Source organism: Protopterus annectens, chromosome 10.part0 (assembly GCF_019279795.1).
Source record: "Protopterus annectens isolate FY-2018-M chromosome 10.part0, PAN1.0, whole genome shotgun sequence".
Taxonomy (NCBI): domain Eukaryota; kingdom Metazoa; phylum Chordata; order Ceratodontiformes; family Protopteridae; genus Protopterus; species Protopterus annectens.
Genome location: NC_056744.1, coordinates 655,967,017 through 655,979,591, shown reverse-complemented (window position 1 = coordinate 655,979,591; position 12,575 = coordinate 655,967,017). Strand labels below are relative to the sequence as shown.

General features: G+C 43.7%; 1 protein-coding gene across 1 annotated transcript in view; it reads left to right on the top strand.

Annotated features, from left to right (window-relative positions):
- Positions 1–12,575, top strand: part of USP24 (ubiquitin specific peptidase 24) — a 4,679,666-nt gene that overhangs the window by 2,300,309 nt on the left and 2,366,782 nt on the right. Inside the window, exon 32 of the mRNA XM_044085508.1 lies at positions 10,281–10,376. Coding sequence (XP_043941443.1) covers positions 10,281–10,376 — 96 coding nt within the window. The remainder of the gene's footprint in view (positions 1–10,280; positions 10,377–12,575) is intronic.

The window sequence follows — 12,575 nt, the reverse complement described above, 5'->3', positions numbered from 1 at the left end:
CTATCTCAAAATGGATAGGACATTGTATACGTTTCTGCTACACATACCATGGAAAACCTGTACCCAGCAGCATTAGATCTCACTCCACCAGGACAACAGCCACTTCAACTGCCTACCTCAGGGGAGTACCTACCAAGGATATTTTGGAAGCAGCAACTTGAAATTCTGTACCTAACTTCACCAAGCATTATCATCTGCCTCTATACTCTAAATCCAGAGCTGGCTTCGCCACTGCAGTGCTGCAGGGCTTTATAGCCACCCCTAATGCCTTATAGAACCAGCCACCCTACTTCAGCTTTGGGATTTTACCCAAGTGTAATGACTGCAGCAGTGTAACACGATGAACGTAGTACAGTTTTGTACCTACCATAAATGTAGATGTTCGAGTGTATACACTGCTGCAGTCCAGGTTACCCTCCCTCCTTCCCCTCTTACTGGCTGGTACGTACCTATGTCTTCTACCCTTACTACCTATGGGGAGTATTTGCTGGTAGTTGTAAGTTGTTTTTTGCTTTTCTTATGTATGTTTTATTAGCAATTGGAATTGCCTACCTATTTAGAGGCACCTGACATCTGGGGCAAGAAAAACTGAAGAAAAAGGCGTCGACTGCATCTTGTATACCCCTGTCGCACCTACGTCAGGGAGTAGGCGACAGCAACAGATGCCGGACCAAGACTTTGGAACTCAGGCCAACTGGGGAACCGCCTGACGGCAGGATAACCCAAGTGTAATGACTGCAGCAGTGTATACACTCGAACATCTACATTTATGGTAGGTACAAAACTGTACTTTCTCTGCACTTCCCCATTGGCTTATCAACTGTGCCCAGGGTATTCACAAAGTGTCTAGTTCCAGCCAATGCATTTTGCAGGCAGAGAAATATTCAGATATACCCATACTTGGACGATTGTCTGATTAAGGCAGAAAGCCAGGACTTGCTATTAAAACATCTGGCATTCATAAAGAAACTTCTAACCTCACTGGGATACACCATAAACGAAAAGAAATCTCACCTAGTACCCTGCCGACAGATTTTATTCCTGGGAGCAAGCTTGAACACAACTTCCCAGATGGTTTTCCTCACACCGGAGAAACAAGTTTGACAACCTACTTCAAACTATTGGCCACAAAACCCCAACTATCTGCAAGGAAAATTCTGCAAACCCTGGGGTTCATGGCCTCTTACATTCTACTAATTCCATATGCAAGACTGCATATGAGAAAACTACAATGGTATCTAAAAGGACTATGGTATCAACATTCTCAGGACCTGGAATCAGTGATTCCTGTCATTCCTTGTATAAAGACAGAGTTCCTTTGGTGGGCAGAGGCCTGCTACCACAACAAGTGGCTCCCTTTCACTCATCCCCCTGCCGCCCAAACCCTAACAGGCGCATCAAACTATGCATGGGGGGCTCACTTGGCAGGACAGTGCATTCAGGGAAAATGGAACCCGAGACAGATGCACCTGCATATCAACCAAAAAGAAATGTTAGCTATACAGAATTCCCTGACAGCTTTCAAAGGCTGCATTCTTCCAGGACAACTATTGGTAAAGACAAGACAACACCACAGTTATGTGGTACATAAACAAGCAGGGGGGAACACACTCGTACCCTGTCTGCAGACTAACCATGGCTCTGTGGAAATCAGCCTTGAGCTACCAAGTGCACCTATAAGCTCAGTCCCTGCCAGGCAAGCTAAATTCACTGGCAGACGACTTAAGCAGAAATCTCATGGACCCACACAAATGGAAACTGGAACCAAAAATATTCAACCTCTTGAGGAACAAATGGGGGGACTCCAGAGGTAAACCTGTTTGCCTCCCCTCAGAACTACCAATTGGACAAATTCTGCACAAGAACTCCCCACAGCCAAGCTTGGAAAGTGGATGCCCTGTCCTTTACCTGGAAAAGCCTCTCGGTTTATGCCTTTCCCCCTCTGCCTCTCCTGTTGAAGGTTCTGCTAAGGATCAAACAGGACAAGCCAAGGACAATATCTGATTGCACCAGACTGGCCACGCCAGCACTGGTACCCCCCCTCTTGCGCAGTATGACACTGCTGGAACCATGGCATCTGCCTCAGACACCTTCCCTGCTGTCCCAGCAGGCGGGCCAGATTCTGCACCCTCAGCTTCAAATCCTGAACCTTGCAGCCTGGCTAATTCCTTGAGCTCTCCAATAGCATCCCTCAGTAAGCAGGTGCTAGATGTCATTCTGGAGGCAAGGAGGCCTAGTACTAGAAAATCCTATGCTGAAAAGTGGAAAAGATGCTGTTCCTGGAGCCAGACTCAGGGGGTGGGCACAACGGTGCCCAGCTTACCTCATATTCTTCAGTACTTAACAGAAATGCTCCACAAGGGCCTATCCTTCTCATCAATTAAAATTCATGCCTCTGCCATTTCAGCACACTATAATACTGAGCCACCCCTCTTCTCTCACCCCCTGCTAAAACAGTTCCTTAGAGGAGCCAAAAATTTAAGACCCCCCCCCCCCCCAGGACAGTTCCCACTCCAGCCTGGGATCTTAACTTTGTTTTGGAAAAGCTCACTCTCCCCCGCTTTGAGCCAGCTGCAACAGCAGAGTTGAAATTCCTTTCTTGGAAAGCAGCCTTCCTTCTAGCCATCACTTCAGCAACAAGAGTGTCTGAATTACACGCCCTCGTGACAGTGGAACCCTTCATTATCTTCCATGCGGACAGGGTTTCCCTCAGGACCAATCCTTCCTCTATGCCCAAGGTGGTGTCTAGTGTGGCCCTAAATCAGTCCATTCATTTGTTTACTTTATTCCCTAATCCAGAAAATAAAGGGAACGAATACTGCACTCGCTGGATGTGCACAGGCAACTTAGATTTTATTTAAGCAGGACTAAGCCTCTCAGAAAATCTGAACAGCTGCTAGTTGGCTTTGCTGCAGGGGCAGAGGGGAAGGCCATTTCAAAGCAAACCATTTCCAAATGGATAGCCCATTACATTCATTTCTGCTACAAGCACCATGGAAAACCTACCCCACAGGGGATAATATCACATTCCACCAGGGCTGCATCTACCTCTGCAGCCTTTTTTAGAGGAGTCCCTACCAGGGACATGCTAGAAGCTGCTACCTGGAGCTCTGTACATACCTTCACCAAGCATTACCACATGCCTATTTTTTCTAAATCCAGAGCTAGTTTTGCCACTGCAGTTTTGCAGGGCTTAATAGCTGGCCCTAATGCTCTCTAACTTCCTCCTTTCTTCCTTAGCTTTGGGGATCAACCCAAATGTGATGACTGCAACAGTAAAACACGAAGAACATAGTACAGTTGTGTACACTTACCATAAATGTAGATGATGTTCTTCATGTTTCACTATTGCAGTCATTACATTTGGGTAATTTGCTGGCAGGTTGCCCTCAGTCGGCCTAAATTCCAAAGTCTTGGGTCCTGCGTCGGTTGCGGTCGTCTCTTCCATGGCGTCAGATTGTCAGGGGTATAAAACATGCAGCCGACGCCATTTTCTTTAGTCTTTCTTGCCATGCGGTGCCTGAAGCAGAAGCATTTCGCAAGTGCCGGTCGGCTGACTACTGAAATATTCAAGTTTGACTTTCAGAATCGAAGTCTTCACTAAAGCTAAGTACCCCGTTGGGGAAACTTTTTTCTTCACTTTTACCGATGTCAGAAAAAGTTAATAATTACATTACTTGTGGGAAGCAAATACCTCATAAAGATTTCCATTTATACTGTATCCCTTGCCTAGGCCCTGATCACAACATGCCTGGCTGTCGGTTTTGTGCTAGATTTAACCAATGCACTATTAAGCGTCTGTATATTTTTGCATCAAAATATTTTGGAAACAGATTTAACTACCCAGAAATGTCATCGGATAGCAATCCGACTACCGGAGTACATAAAAAATGCAAAGAAAAGGACGGAGAAAGGCAGTCGAGATCCAAAACAGACAACAAAGCTTCTAAGCCAGTTGCCGGTTCACCGGTACTCAGTGAAGCGCTTTCACAGCCCCTGATACCCACTAACCTTCGAGTCGCAGGCCTCTACTGACACCCATGTGGAGTCAGGCATGCTGCAAGTTACTCAAGCAGTTGGACTGATGGATGCATCTCCCTCGGATGGGTCCGAAGCCGCTGAGCAGGCACCGGCTTTTGTGGGTGTATTCAGACATCAACATTTGTATATCAAACCGACGACAGCTGCAAAACCAAAGACAAAAGCAACTTCTAAAACTAAAAGAACGACGTATGAGCCACGTGCACAGGCCTCTATGCCTAAAAAACAGATGATCAAAATGGCTGAAGACCTTATTACCTTGATCAGGGGCACCCATCCCCCTCCGGATAAGAGGCCTAGGCAAGACCCTGATTATGAATCTTCAGGTCAGATTTCTGTTTGTTCTGATTCCTCTTGATCAGGAATTATCTATATCCCCTTATTAGGATTCTGATGCTGAGGAGTCTGTTCCATCTGCATCTCCTCCTGAGGATTATTTTTTTGGAGAAACCTTGCATACTTTGAGGGAGCATTTTCACTTCTCAGAATCAAGAAAAGAGGCTCAGGGATTTCCTTCTCCCTCAGCACAAGCCTTTAGCTATTCCCCGTTTTAGACATTGTGGATGATGTGTTTTTGGAGTCAAGCTTGACCCCTGACTCCTTGCCTCTGGCTCCCAGTAAGCCTGACAGATATTACAGGGTCCCTGACTCACATAATTTTTTATTTAGAAACCCTGCTGCTGATCCTGAAACTATTTCACAGGGTCCAAAGGGAGTTAAGGCCTCAACAGCAAAAACTCCTACCCCTCTGACAGAGATTCAAGGGCACTGGACAGATGGGGAAAAAGGTTTATACATCTGCAACCTTGGCAATCAGGGCTTTAAACTGTCAATTTCATATGCTTAAGTACTAACAACATGTTATGGGATTGCTGAAACAAAAAATGGTATTGATTTCAGAATGTGCAGAAAATAAAGAATTGCAGGAATTATTGCATGCAGCTGAACAAGTTGGAAAGCATACTTTGCAATGTTGTTTGATTCTTTAGAGGCCACCTACAGGGCCACAGTTACTGGGTCTGTGATTAGGAGGCATGCCTGGTTAAAAGAACAAAATTTGCCTGATCATGTTAAAGCTAAATTGCTAGATGCACCTTTACAGCATGATTCTCTGTTTGGTATTAAGGCAGAAGAGGTTTTAAAGAAAATGGAAGGCAAAGCTAAGTCTATGCAAACTTTTAAGGACTTCTTACAAGTGCAGCCACCAAGATTCAGCAGACACTGGCCTACAAAAAAATTGGTCCTTTCCTGTGTCAGATAGAGCTCAAAGGGGCAAATCCAGACGCCCTAAGGATTCCAGATACCAGGCGCAAGACTCATACAGGTCAAAGCAATGGGGCGCATCCACCCCCAAATCTGGAGGAGATAAAGCGCAAACCTACAGAAAGCAATCCCAATGACTTGCCTCTACCTACACTAAGCACTTATCTTTTGGCAGCACCCATAGTTGGAAAATTAGCACTTTTTGCTCAAAATTGGCAGTTAACCCAGGACAAGTGGGTACTAAACATCGTATCACAGGGATACAGATTCCATTTCCAGACTCTGCCAATGGCAAATGGTTGGCCATATCTGCCAAAAAATCAATGGGCAGAGGCACAGAAACAGGTTACGTCCCTCATGGATATTGGGGGCCATTCAGACAGTACCAGAACAGGAAAAAGGACAAGGTTTTTACTCCAGACTGTTCTTCGTACCCAGAAAGGACAAGGCCTGCCGGCCAATACTGGATTTATCGATTTTGAACACATCCTGTCCTGGGGCCCCTCCTGTTTGGCATATACTTCTCAGAAGTACAGGCAAGCATGGAAGGGCTGTAGCAGATTAAGTTTGCGGACGACTGAAAACTGGGTGCTATAATAGAGTCTCCAGCCCACATGGAGATCCTCCAGAAGGGCCTAAATGAGACTGATGCATGGTGTCAAAGCCATGGTCTCAAGCTAAATGCAAAAGAATGCTTAGTAATCCCCTTTGGAAAAAACAGAGTACCCGCAAACTACAACATAGGAGGTAATCCCCTGAAATCTGAAGAAGAAATAAGGGATCTAGGGACCTAAGTAGATAGTCTGCTTTCCTTTGATAACCATGTTGCCAAAGTGTTTAGAAAATCCTTCTATGTGACCCATCTGATCACAAAAGGGTTCGCATCAAGATCTAAGGATGTAATGGTGCCCCTCTACTCTTCCCTCATCAGACCCATTATTGAGTACAATTCACCAATTGGAATGTACCTGGCTAGACATCTCCAGTAGCTGGAGAGACCACAAAGGTACCTAACCAAGAGGATAACTGGCCTCAAACAGTTGCCCTATGCTGCACGATTGAAAAAGCTAAGACTGTTCTCTGTTGCATACCGCTTTCTCAGAGGCGATCTCTGTCTAACGTACAGAGCCATGTCCAACCCAGAATTGTTGAACATGCTCCATCTTAGCAAAACCAAATCTACTCGAGCTACACGCTCTAGGGATATAAACCTCAACACAACAATGAATAGAACATGCTGGAGGGATAGATTCCCTTCACAGAGACTTCCCTTACTATGGAACAGGGTCGCGATCTACGTAAGACAGAGCCCCTCTATCACTCTTCAAGAGGAACCTTGATGAGTGGATGGGTAACAGAAAGTTCACACCGGGGATCACACCAACAGCACTACTAGATAGGGGCCAAGGGTACTAGCTGCTAGTACAAGGGTCTAGGGAACTACTAAAGAGGCAGTGAATACTGCACAACATGGCTGGGCTAATATATGCCTTCAGGCAGATATCCCAGTACCAACCTATGAACCTATACCTGGACATTCCAAAATTCAAAATGCTGACTTTGCAGCAGCTTCTGCCCATGCTGGGCAAGAATGCTTGGCTGGTGACTTTAGATCTAAAAGAGGCATACCTGCATGTCCCAATAAGACAGTCATGCAGAAGATACCTCAGATTCAAGGCTGGCTTAATGTATTACCAATTCACTGCACTGCCCTTTGGCTTATCTAGTGTGCCCACCATCTTTACAAAGTGCCTGGCACCAGTAATTGCATTTTGCAGACAAAGAAGTATACTAATATATTCTTATTTGGACGACTGTCTCATTCAAGTAGAGAACAAGGACACTCTTCTTCGACACCTGGCATTTGTGTAAAGGCTTCTAACATGCCTAGGGTACACAATAAACGAAAAGAAATCACAACTGGTACCCTCTCAAAAGATAACATTCCTGGGTGCAAGCTTGGATACAACTGCCCAGATGGCTTGCTTCACACCAGACAAACAAAGGCAACTGACTACTTACTTCAAACTGATGGCAACAAAGACCCAGTCTTCTGCAAGACAAATTCTGCAGGCTCTGGGCTTCATGGCATCCTGCATCCTACTAATTCCATATGCAAGACTGCATATGAGGAAGCTTCAATGGTACCTAAAAAGTTTATGGAGTCAACATTCGCACAGTCTAGAAACAATGATTCCTCTCATTCCCTGCTTGCTACATGAGTGTCGATGGTGGGCAAAGGCATGTCACCAAAACATGGGACGGCCCTTTACTCTACCCCCTGCCAGCCAAACCTTAACAACAGACGCATCAGATTATGCCTAGTGGGCAGGAAGATGCATTCAGGGCATATGGGCACCAAAACAAATGCATCTACATATCAACCAGAAAGAGATGCTAGCTGTTCAAATGCTCTAACAGCCTTCAAGGACTTACTTCATCCACTTGCAGATTACACCTTTTGATAGCAGAACCTCATAGAACCTCATTAGATACAGTACTTAACTGAGATGGCTGTGATGGCTGACTATCTTCTCATCAATCAAAATCCATGCCTCTGCCATTTCCGCTCATTCATACACAGAGCCATAATCTTTCTCATCTTTTTACTGAAAAAAGTCCAACCCAATGACTTCTCTTGGCTCTACCTTTCCCTCTTGTATGGTATATTTAAGTTTTCTGGTGTATTTGCTTTTTGGTGGAGGTGTACCATAACATATAATTGCTTCCCATTGTGGGGGCACCTGACGTCTTGGGCAAGAAAAACTGATGGAATGGCATCTGCTGCATGTTTTGTACCCCTGACGACCTGACGTCATGGAAGAAGAGACCACATCCGATGCAGAAATCCGAAGACTCTGGTATTCAGGTTGGCTGAGGGCTTCCTGCAGGCAGATAACCCAAATGTGATGACTGCAACAGTGAATACATTCGAACATCTACATTTATGGTAAGTGTACACAACTGTACTTTTTAAAGACTCTTGTGTATAATCTGGCCAATATAATTGCTGTAAGGAAGACTGAGCAACTATTTGTTGCTTTTGCCAGGGGTGGGCTAGGTGAGCAGACTATATGAAGCAGACCATATTTCCTTCCTTTGGAATGGCTATAGGCACTGCTGATTTCTGACAAACAAATTAATTCCTGGAGTTGTTCAGGCCGTAATTTACTTGGGGTGTTGCTGCCACAGCTGCTTGCTTCAGAAGCCTGTGTGTGTGCTGTGGCAACCTATTCGAGTTTGAACCTTTACTACATGTCAAATCCTGGACATAGTCTCCAAGGAGCTGGTAAAGCAGACCTTAGTGGCCGGTTCATCTAGTGGATCCTAGGACCCATCCTGTCACCCTGTAATGAAACTGCTGCATGGTTGCTCATGTTTGGACTGCTGATTAAACCTCCCCACTGTAGACAAATTGTGAATTTCTATAAAGTATGCAGCAATATCCTGAGTGTTCAATCAACAGTCTAGACACCCTCTTTCCACAGCTTTCTCTTTTGCATCTTGGGAGGGCATGCTCCCCTGGTTTGTGATTGATGACATTCTTGTGAAAGAACTGAAGATGAAGGATGCACCTTGCCTTATCACAAGCACCTCTCCAAAAATATTTCATTATCAGGAGGACTTTCTTTGTAGACAGTCATTTCTCTGAAAGTAAATGCTGTAGTGACTGTGTTTTAGTGGTTGGAGAAGGTCATCATGTCTTAAATTTGTGGCTGAACACCTTTGTGAGATCCAAAGATTACAATAAGATACGTATGAACCTTTCTCCTACTTGTGTAGCTAGCAGTAAGAGCTGCCCGATTTCAGTCTCTGCAGGTGATCATAAACTGGAGCTGTGTTGTTCCATCTCACAAGATACTTATTGGGAAAGATCCAAGTGTTCTTGTGTTTGTCATTCTAGATGAAGGGATACAGCAGTGTCAAGTTGCAAATTCTTGTGCAACTTTCTGGGCTTGATGGTTACCACTACTTTCTTCTTGACCTTTGTGCTCCCATACCTGCTTGTGTGATCTAAACTTCTCAACATCAACAGAAAAGTTTGCAGGGACAGTTGAATCTTGCAGAGGATGCGCCTGCTATGGAACAGACTCCCCATCCACATAAAGCGAAGTTCATCCCTATCCATATTGAAAAGTAGCTTGGATCTGTGGATGGGAAACAGAAAATGTATCCCATGACTGCCTCATACTACTAATGGAAGAGGAGTCTCCTGAATGTTTTATCCTATGCATGGGAAATTTCAGATTATCCATGGTATATGATCCCAGTTACTTTCATAAGGGTAATATGTAATTGTGAACCACGGGATAGGTAAAGCCAGTCTCCAACCAAATGGGATAGGTTAATTTGAGTTCAAAATGGAAGTTTGCCATGCTTAAAATGGCCACCAAGGGCAGCTAGCCTAGTACTTAATTGTGAAGCTGTAAGTAGGGTTCCCAGTATTGTTTATAACAGGTACATTCTTACCTCATCAGTTGATCAATGACAGGGTTGTCTTTGTTCCTGTTACCCTGTCATTATTCACCTTGTGCTTGAGTAGCAACTCCATACTTCTTTCCTTGATTGTTTGAGTTTCTTCAAGAGTGGCAAGTGTGTACTTGTATATTACTTGTAAATGGTATGTATGTCATCTTCACTTTCTTCAAGTATGCTTGCTTACTGATTAGAGATGAATTGACAGAGTAAATGCTGAATATGCTGTAAAAGCTGCATGCATTTCCCCACTGGGGAGAGAAAAAAAAGGGCAGGAACTTCCAAGCTTAAAAAAAAGTTGAAATGGAATAAAAGCATGGATGAGAGACCATTCATTGGCCTTGCAGAGAAGGCCCATGTCATAGATCAGCTGGCACAGCAAGAACCTTTCATTTTTTTTCAAGTTTTGCAACTAGAAAGATGTACTTTTTAAACAAAATGTAGTAGTAGATACAGAACATACTAGTGAGACTTTACAGTTTTCTTTTTTCCTTTTATAGCTTGGTGGTGAACGTAATGCAGAGAGATTCAATTCCTTCAGAAGTGGACTACGAGACGAGGCAGGGTGTCTATTCTATCTGTTTGCAGCTAGCAAGGTATGTGTGATGGTTAATTATTTTTGCAAGGAACTGATTAAAATGCCTTTAGAATATTTTGCATTGCAATGTCGAATTGTCAATGTAACGCAGAAATAATAAAAATGAAATTATCGGCTAGATCTGTGTATGACCTTGTGCTTTTATCACTGTTTAAAAAATTATATATAGGGTTCTCCTGTGTTTGATGCCAGGTAGAATATAGTATAAGCACATGAGATTTATATGTGTATGTGTGTGTATATATATATATATATATATATATATATATATATATATATATATATATATATATATATATATATAGTGTGTGTGTGCGCGCCTTTTTTAAGCCTAGCCATGCATCCCGAATATCTGACCAGTTCTAGTTACAAGCTGGGGCCTGGGACATGAGCATGTACAGGCTGCCTGTGTCCATTACATACATAGGTGCCAAACTTTCCTGTTCTCTATCCAATTGCTCATGTTAAACTTGAATTGGTTAGGTAGGAGCTCTGCTTCACATTGATAGGGAGACTGTTCCAGAGAGGGCGTAGTCTGTGGGATACAAATTTGTTTCTCCAGGAGGTCCTATTTTTGTCACAGACAAGGTTCAAGTCTTTAGAACAGGTAGTTCTGGTGCTGTTTGTGTTGCAGATATGCAGGAGGCCAACAGGGTTGGGTCTGGCAAAACCTTTTATGCCAGGCGTAGATCTCCTCTCAACAGCCTGTAGGAGACAGAATATAGGGATAGGGATTTGAGGTAGTCTGCACAAGACATGTTACTTCTGTGGATGTTTCAGTTGCTGGATGTGCCTGGTCAGGTACATTCCAGAGGGGGCATTGTACTCAGTGATAGGTTGGATGAATGCTGAATATAATGGAACAATGACTACCTTGGACCTAGATGCCACACCTTTGTTTATAAGTTGCACAACATAGAATGATTTTCTCACTATTGTAGACGAGTGGTGGTCAAAGGCTATATTACTGTGTACATATGTCCCCAAGTCCCTGACTACTGAGACCACTCATAGTGGTGTTTGGTCAATATGATTGTTAGTCAAGGTGGATGATTTTTGAAGGATACTGTTATGCATTTCTTGGCATTTAGTTTTAGTCCATGACTCTGGCATAAGTTATTTGTCTGCATCAGCCGTTCCTTTAGAACATTAGTAAGGGTGGGGTATCTGTGACTGCTCCTAATTATTAGTCGTGTGCAGATTTGGTCAGCCAGAGACTCTTGACATTGGCCTTGACTTCAAAGAAGTAAGTGCTGAAAAGGAGTGGTCCCAGGACCAATCTCTGATGGAGTCCAACTTCACTTGTAACTAGCCTCTTTGTAGAGGTGGACTCCCTATTTCTAACTTTCTGGGTCCTGTCTGTGAGCCAGCTGGCTATCCACTGGGAGGCATAAGAGTTTATACCTGACATCTTGAGTTCATCAACAATGCCCAAGTTGGGGATGGTGTGGTATTGTATCAGATGCTTTCACCAGGTCAGAGTAGACAGCGTGCACTGTTTTGCCCTCATCCATTGCTTTGTTGACCTCACAGAAGTCAATCAGGTCAAGTAGGCATGACCTACCATTGATGAAACTTAATTAGGTTGGGTCCAGAATCTGGAGATTTCCTATGTCTTTATTTCCATGATAGTTCTTCCATGGCTTTGCATATGAGACTAATGGGTCTGTAGTTTGCAGTAGCTATAGATTTATCCACCTTTGTGCGGAGAGATGACTGTTGCTGGTTTTCATTCTTGAGGGATAAAGCCTGTTTGGAAGCTATGGTTACAGGAGCTCAAGAGTTTAACACTGCTGTTTGACTGCATTGATTTTTGGATTTTCTATTTTGTAGTGTTCCTCATAGTAGTGGGAGACTTGTAAGTTGCTGCATGATATCACCATCCTTTCTTTCATTTCTCATTTCTGCTGCTTTTTTTACTGTTTGTATTTTATGTGGTCTGGGGGCCTTAGTATTGTATAACTCACAATAGTGAGAGAATTGTGAATTTTTGCAGGATCTAAGCCTCCTTTGTTGCATTTCTTCTGTATTTTTAGGTTTGCATTTTACTTGGTCTGAGACCCTAGTCTTGTAGTATAACTCACATTAGTGAAAGAATTGTGAATTGCTGCAGAATATGGGCTTTATATATACTTTTGTGGCATTTTTACTGTTCACTGATTGGATTCCACTCCAGTTCATCTGCTGTGACTTGGGC